General features: G+C 48.5%; 1 protein-coding gene across 1 annotated transcript in view; it reads left to right on the top strand.

The window, feature by feature from the left end:
• cfap61 (cilia and flagella associated protein 61) overlaps window positions 1-7,969 on the top strand; it is a 26,000-nt gene extending 18,031 nt beyond the window's left edge. Inside the window, 10 exon segments of the mRNA XM_055232380.1 lie at window positions 52-141; window positions 388-586; window positions 1,627-1,741; window positions 2,449-2,732; window positions 2,810-3,016; window positions 3,266-3,371; window positions 5,154-5,230; window positions 6,390-6,601; window positions 7,393-7,495; window positions 7,865-7,969. Of these exon segments, the coding sequence (XP_055088355.1) occupies window positions 52-141; window positions 388-586; window positions 1,627-1,741; window positions 2,449-2,732; window positions 2,810-3,016; window positions 3,266-3,371; window positions 5,154-5,230; window positions 6,390-6,601; window positions 7,393-7,495; window positions 7,865-7,969 (1,498 nt within the window).

The following is a 7,969-nucleotide window of genomic DNA, read 5'->3' as shown; positions in this document are numbered from 1 at the left end:
TTTTCCTATTTATTTATGATTGTGTGTAAATGTTGTTTTGGTTCATTTCAGCCCTCACCTCCGCTTCAACAACCTGACCCTGGTGTCCACGCACGGTTTCCATGGAGATGCAGAGGACGAGATGCGCTTCCTCTCAACCAGGTCAGAAATGGTCTCCAAAAATACACCAGAATATGTGGTACAGAAAAGGGACAGTGAATATATGGTACAGAAGAGGTACAGTGAATATAAGGTACCGAAGAGGGACAGTGGTACGGAGGAAGGACAGTGCTACATAGGAAGGGCTGTGAATAAATGCTACAGAGGAGGGACTGTGATACAGAGGAGGGACTGTGAATAAATGGTACAGAGGAGCAGGGATAATTCTGCAGAGGATGTTTGTTTTAGTCACGCCTTCAGCAGCAGAGATGTGGCGCTCCTCCCTCTGTCCTCTGTGAAGACGGTCTGTGGGAAAGTGGTGTCCATCGACAGGAAGTCCAAACATGTCCAGGTGTGCTCCGACAGGAAATCCACACCTGTCCATGTGCCCTCTGGTTACTGGCTCTCGTATGACATCTTGGTCCTCTGCTCCGGTCTGCAGTATCAGGTTTGGCCCACCACACTCTTGGGGTCTTATGCAAAATCTTTTTTTTTTTTTTGCTTGCTACCACGTTGTAACCATTGTTTCCTCTTCAAAAACATGCCTGAAGAGGTTTTAGATGTCATCCATGCATGTTTGAGTATTTTATCTATCTCTCCCGGGCTTTATTCAAACCTTCCTTACAGTTAGTTGTAAGATTTTGTGCAATGCTCAGCCCGGAAGCCTGCATCACCCATGCTCCCACACAGCAATTCTCCATAAATAAAAACATGATAAAAAAAACAGCACAAACGCTTCACAAACCTAACACGGTATGCAGTAGTTTCATTAGTGGGATGCACGCTGATTGTGTTGTGATAGTGCTCTGAAGGGGGAGTGACTTAGCACAGAGAGCAAAGAGAGGGGAGACTCAGAGCGCAAAAAATTAAAACCAAGAAAACATGGTAATATGTAGGTTTTGGCGAATATAGCATTTTCAAAACAATAAAAGGAAACATGGTGATCTAAATATGCAATGTTTTAGTGATTGATACCCCATAGAAGTAAATGAGTGACTGACTGAGAGGGGGTTCCTCAGTTTGTGACATTACTGCTAATTTATAGTGAAAGGACTGTAGGCACCCTCTCTCATTGGCTCCACCCCTTCTAACCTTCTCACAGCAAGGAGGTTCTGGGGTTCATTCCTGTGCCGTCAGGGCCTTTCTGTGTGGAGTTTGGATGTTCTTCCCTGTGTCTCGGTGGGTTTCCTTTGGTTTCTCCCATCAAACCAAAACATGCTCAGTGGGTCAAATCTTCCAGATAAGGGAGTCCTGGCCAAGACTAGCTCAAGACCTGGAGGTGGGTCCCACTGCTCTTGACAGGTTTAACCCAGAGACATTGAAAGATGGGTCGATTGCAGGTTTAACCCAGAGACATTGAAGGATGGGTCGATTGCAGGTTTAACCCAGAGACATTGAAGGATGGGTCAAATGCAGGTTTAACCCAGAGAAGCTGAAGGATGGGTCAGTGTGAGTCGATGTGTAACTTAATGTGTCATGTGCCTGCAGGTGCCCTTTCTGCTAGGCTCAGGCCCTGTGCCGCCAAACCTTTGGACTCTAGAGGACCCTGAGGACCGAGTGAGGGCCAGACTCTGGGTCCAGGAGCAGCTCAGACACGGCCACGGTACAGGCGGACCTTTTTTTTTTTTTTATTAAAACTTTATTTATAAAGGACTTTTCATACCGCTGTATATTTCCATAACAACATTTTATGGAACTTACTAACTTACTACTTATTATCTCACTGAGACCTGGATGTTTTGTGAGACATATACATAGTTTGAAGCTATACTACAGGTAATACAAAGGTCAAGGAGTCCAAAAGACTTATAACAGTATTGAAGCTAGGGGTGGTCTACATTTATGTTTAGCAGTTACCATGGTGACACAATGCACACATTAGCAAACACTGTCAATTTTTTTAAGATGGTCTGAAATTCAAGAAAAAATACAAAATTAATTTAAACAGCACATTTTCTGGAGACAGTGATCAATCCAAGCGTTCATGGTTCTGTTTAGGAGTTAGATTTTTTTTTTAAAGGTGGGAGTGACTAACTGAAAACCAGTGGGCTAATGCTAGCTACTTTGTGACTGTAATTTAATGTGTGAGAAACTTATATAACAGCACAAACCAGCTCGCTGGTTGTAGTTCCAACTAAATCAACTCTGGTCAGACTGTGTTTAAAAAAAAAAAAAGTTCAAGATTAAACTCTAACAAAGCTTCCGACAGAGGAGAGCCTACAGTTGGCATCATACCCCCAGGGAATCTTGATGACACCAGCTGCAAAGTCTCAACTGGAGCTTTAATTTGGTCCCTGTGTGTCTCCTTAGAGCACATTGTTGTATACGGAGACAATATCGATGCTTTCACCACCGTGCACGCCCTCCTCTCTCTGGGACTCACTGGGCCTCAGATCCACCTGGTCCTGGCGCCATCTGAGTCCGGATCCTGGCTTCTGGACCCAGCTGTGGACCAGGCTGTGGATCTGAACCTGGAGAAAGTCCAAGTCCAGGTCTACAAGAACTATGTGCTCCAGAACATCAGGATTCAGGAGAACCAGGTCACCTCCGCTACTTTCAACTACAATGGCGAGATCATCGAGATCTGCTGTGGGGTCAGTCCCGGTCTAGTCCCGGTCTAGTTCTGGTTTAGTCCTGGTTTAGTTCTGTTTCACTCCTGGTCTTTCCTCAGGCTCTGGTGACCCTCTCCTGTCGTGGTCTTGACCCCAGCATGCTGCGCTCTCTCCTGGACTCGTTCTTGGTGGTGGACGGGCGTCTGGTGGTGGACCGCTGCTTCCACACCTCTGACCCCAGGATTTGGGCGGCCGGACCTATCACCAAGTTCTCCAGGAGGTACCACAGCGAGGAGTGGTGCCACCAGCGCTTCTGCTCCGGAGAGGTGCATTTGACACATCTGACATACATGGAGGGCATCTGAAACACGGGGAGGGCATCTGATACACTGCAGGGTAGGGGGGCATCTGACACATCTGCCATATGGGGAGGACATCTGGCACCCTACAAAAGGAGGACACATCTGACACAGGAAGGGCATCTGATACACGGGGAGGGAATCTGACACAAGGATACAGGAGTATGGGAGGGCATCTGACACACTGGGAGGGCATCTGACACACTGTGACCGCAGGTGGGACAGGACTTGGCTCGTCAGATCCTGCTCTTGTTCGACCCAACAGTAGAGCCCAGAGAAGAGAGCGAGCTCCTGCCCATCTATAAGAGACCTAAAGTCACAGGTACTAAACCAGGACTAAACCAGGACTGAACCAGGACTGAACCAGGACTGCACCAGGACTAAACCAGCACTGAACCAGGACTAAACCAGTACTAAACCAGCAGTAAACCAGGACTGAACCAGGACTGAACCAGGACTGCACCAGGACTAAACCAGCACTGAACCAGGACTAAACCAGCACTAAACCAGCACTAAACCAGGACTGAACCAGCACTAAACCAGGACTGAACCAGGACTAAACCAGGACTGAACCAGGACTGCACCAGGACTGCACCAGGACTTAACCAGCACTAAACCAGCACTAAACCAGCACTAAGTCAGGACTGAACCAGGACTAAACCAGCACTAAACCAGCACTAAACCAGCACTAAACCAGGACTGAACCAGGACTAAACCAGCACTAAACCAGGACTAAACCAGGACTGAACCAGGACTAAACCAGGACTAAACCAGAACTAAACCAGGACTAAACCAGGACTAATACAGGACTAAATCAGGACTAAACCAGAACTAAACCAGGACTAAACCAGGACTAAACCAGGACTGAACCAGGACTGAACCAGGACTAAACCAGGACTAAACCAGCACTAAACCAGGACTAAACCAGCACTAAACTGGGACTAAACCAGAACTAAACCAGGACTAATACAGGACTAAACCAGCACTAAACCAGGACTAAACCAGAAGTAATACAGGACTAAACCAGCACTAAACCAGGACTAAACCAGCACTAAACCAGGAATAAACCAGGACTAAACCAGGACCAAACCAGGAATAAACCAGGACTAAACCAGCACTAAACCAGGACTAATACAGGACTAAACCAGCACTAAACCAGGAATAAACCAAACCAGGACTAAACCAGGGTTGGTACTTCAATTTGTGTACAGTGGATTTATTGGAGCTCATTCACCTTTAGAGTTATTCATTATCATTCATAATATAGAGTCCCGCTGTATGTGGAGGACGAGTCCCTGAAACTCGGAGCTCCTCAAGGGGAGAACAATTATGTTCCTTTTATACTGAGTGTGTTTACATATGCTCGAGTATTATGATCATGTGTCACAGTTTTACTTAGGACCCAAAACAGCATACAACTAGTAAGTAAGTTCACTATTTATTGTCCAGGCTAGTAATCACATATATGTGGTAAGTATGTCTCATGTGTATCTATGAAGTCAGTCTGGGGAGTCCAGAGGTGCACGTAGGTATTGGGCTGGCTAGCAAGCAGGCAGGTAGACAGACAGACAGACAGACAGACAGGCAGGCAGACAGACAGGTATGGGGACAGACAGGCAGGCAGACAGACAGGCAGACAGGTAGGGGACAGGCAGGCAGGTAGACAGTCAAGGAGACAGGCAGGCAGTTTCCAAAAATAACGGCCGAGGCACCTGGACACACAACAAAGCAATTGTACAAAAATGCTGAAAAAAGTGAATTTGTCTTGTGGAACCAAACGGCAGTCTACTAACTGGAGTAGTATCAATGACAAACTGGCGAGGAGTGGATGAAAACCAGGCCGTATCCCAGTAATGAGTCTTATCCCGGGTATGATCCTTATTGCTGTTATGAGCATTATCCCAGTTATGATACACTCCTCATAGATACACATGACAACCTGAGTGAGGAGCACAGCCACAGCAGTAGTCAAAGGTCTTAACATCTCTTATTATTTATTTTGTATTATTTTCTTAAGGTATTTATTTATTTATTTATTTATTTATTTATTTGGGTTTGAGGGGGTTTGTGTTTTTAATCTGTATTTATGTTTTTCATATTTCAGGAGGAACTCTGCCTGGAGGACTCCACTTCCTCCATGTGACCAAGCCCACGCCCACCAAGCACAGCACTGTCCAATATGTGAGACTCCTGTCTGCTCCTGCAAGCTCCTCTGGCTCTGCTCCTCTGGCTCTGCTCCTCTGGCTCTGCTCCTCTGGCTCTGCTCCTCTGGCTCTGCTCCTCTGGCTCTGTTCCTTTAGCTCTGCTCCTCTGGCTCTGCTCCTCTGGCTCTCTGCTCCTCTAGCTCTCTGCTCCTCTGGACTCTTTGCTCCCCTGGCTCTCTGCTCCTCTGGCTCTCTGCTCCTCTGGCTTTCTGCTCCTCTGGCTCTCTGCTCCTCTGGCTATCTCTGCTCCTTTGGCTCTCTCTGCTCCTCTGGCTCTCTGCTCCTCTGGACTCTCTGCTCCTCTGGCTCTCTGCTCCTCTGGACTCTCTGCTCCTCTGGCTCTCTGCTCCTCTGGCTCTCTCTGCTCCTCTGGCTCTCTGCTCCTCTGGACTCTCTGCTCCTCTGGACTGTCTGCTCCACTGGCTCTCTGCTCCTCTGGCTCTCTCTGCTCCTCTGGCTCTCTGCTCCTCTGGACTCTCTGCTCCTCTGGCTCTCTGCTCCTCTGGCTCTCTGCTCCTCTGGCTTTCTGCTCCTCTGGACTCTCTGCTCCTCTGGCTCCTGCTCCTCTGGACTCGCTGCTCCTCTGGACTCTCTGCTCCTCTGGCTCTCTGCTCCTCTGGCTCTCTGCTCCTCTGGCTCTCTGCTCCTCTGGTTCTCTCTGCTCCTCTGGCTCTCTGCTCCTCTGGCTCTCTTCTCCTCTGGCTCTCTTCTCCTCTGGACTCTCTGCTCCTCTGGCTCTCTGCTCCTCTGGTTCTCTCTGCTCCTCTGGCTCTCTGCCCCTCTGGACTTTCTGCTCTTCTGGCTCTCTCTGCTCCTCTGGCTCTCTGCTCCTCTGGCTCTCTGCTCCTCTGGTTCTCTCTGCTCCTCTGGCTCTCTGCTCCTCTGGCTCTCTTCTCCTCTGGCTCTCTTCTCCTCTGGACTCTCTGCTCCTCTGGCTCTCTGCTCCTCTGGTTCTCTCTGCTCCTCTGGCTCTCTGCTCCTCTGGACTTTCTGCTCTTCTGGCTCTCTCTGCTCCTCTGTCTCTCTCTGCTCCTCTGGCTCTCTGCTCCTCTGGACTCTCTGCTCCTCTGGCTCTCTGCTCCTCTGACTCTCTGCTCTTCTCGCTCTCCTCTCTGGTTGACGTTGTGATGTTTCAGTTGAAGGATTCTGCTCTGGTGACTGGTCGTGCAAACTTGGGCTCGTACTTTCGTCTGCAGCTCGGAGACTCTGAGCAGGTGGAGTCTCTCACCTGTGCATCCTTCAAGCCCCTCCCCCTCCACAACCTCCTCTGTCTCTATGGGCAACAGCAAAGCCTACTGGGAAACCTGAGCACGCGCTTCAGCCTGGGACAGGTGCCCGACCTCTACAGGTGAGACCCCTCCCCCTGTGTGTCAGATGCCCTCCCATCCTCCTGTATCCCTGTGTGTCGGATGCCCTCCCACTCCTCTATATCCCTGTGTACCCCCCCCCTCCTCTCACGCACACACACACACACACACACACACACTCACACAATGTAAAAGCCCTGATGCCCTTCCACCTGTTTATCGTTAACAGCAGCACATTTTGCCCTTTGACCTGTAATGACCACAGCCCAGTCTATCACAGCAGCTTTGTGATTCAGGTGACTACTGCAGGTTAGGAATTGAGGAGACTTGAGGAGAATTAACAAGGAAGGGAAATGAGGAAAGGAAACAAGCAGAGGAAATGAGGAAGGGAAACGAGAAGAGAGGGAACAAGGAAAAGAAACAAGGAGAGGAAGCAAGGAAAAGAAATGATGAAAGGTAACAAGGAAGTGAAACCAGAAGAGGAAACAAGGAAAGGAGGCAAGGAAACAAGGAAAAGAAGCAAGTAAAGGAAAGAAGAAGTGAAGCTTTTTAAATGAGGCAAAAACATGCAGGTGTACTTTAAAGCAATTCCTGGAGATGAGGGCTCCACTTAATGACATCACCGGGTGTAACAGAGTGTTGTGACCTGTGCAGAGATTACTGAAACATGTATGAATGAAAAAAACACAAGTCCAGGGATGGTTCTGGGGAGGTTAGTCTTGGTTTTGTCCTGGTTTTGTCCTGGTTTTGTCCTGGTTTTGTCCTGGTTTTGTCCTGGTTTTGTCCTGGTTTTGTCCTGGTTATTAAAGGATGGTTCTTTGTCTGTCCTCAGTTTCTTCAGGCAGAGCTGGTGTTTGGCCATTTTCCATGATCGATTCAGTGATTTCCAACAGGAGCTCCGGGCCATGGCTCACCACTCTGCCACTGACACAAAGGTTTGGGCCACATACACTTATGCACCTGATCATATACAGTCCTGTCATGCTGTGCTTTTTGGCTACAAGACAATTTGAAAACCATGTGTGGAGTCTTACCATTTTAAATTATCACAACTACAGCAGAGCTGTGGGCAGAGATAGGGGGTAGGTGAAAACTGCAATTTTTTGAGCACTCGAGCTTCAAAGACTGACAAAGTGAGATGATTTTGTATAACATGTCCCTTTCAGTGTGTGCAGGTTAAGAAGACAGAGGACAAGACTTCCACAGGAGGTGAAGAGGACAGAGAGGGAGCAGTGAGAGAGGAGAAAGAGAAGAAAGAGAGAGAGGGGGAGGAGCGAGAGGAGCCAGTGCTTAATTCCACACAGGTTTTGGACGCTGAACCCAGAGCCATGGTCGGAGGTGCTGTGGTCAAGTATGTGAGCTACAACAGAAACCTGCTGCCCATGTTCGCTCTGCCTGGAGAACTCTGA

This window comes from Periophthalmus magnuspinnatus, chromosome 24 (genome assembly GCF_009829125.3).
Source record: "Periophthalmus magnuspinnatus isolate fPerMag1 chromosome 24, fPerMag1.2.pri, whole genome shotgun sequence".
Classification (NCBI taxonomy): domain Eukaryota; kingdom Metazoa; phylum Chordata; class Actinopteri; order Gobiiformes; family Gobiidae; genus Periophthalmus; species Periophthalmus magnuspinnatus.
This window is presented reverse-complemented; position numbering and strand designations above follow the sequence as displayed.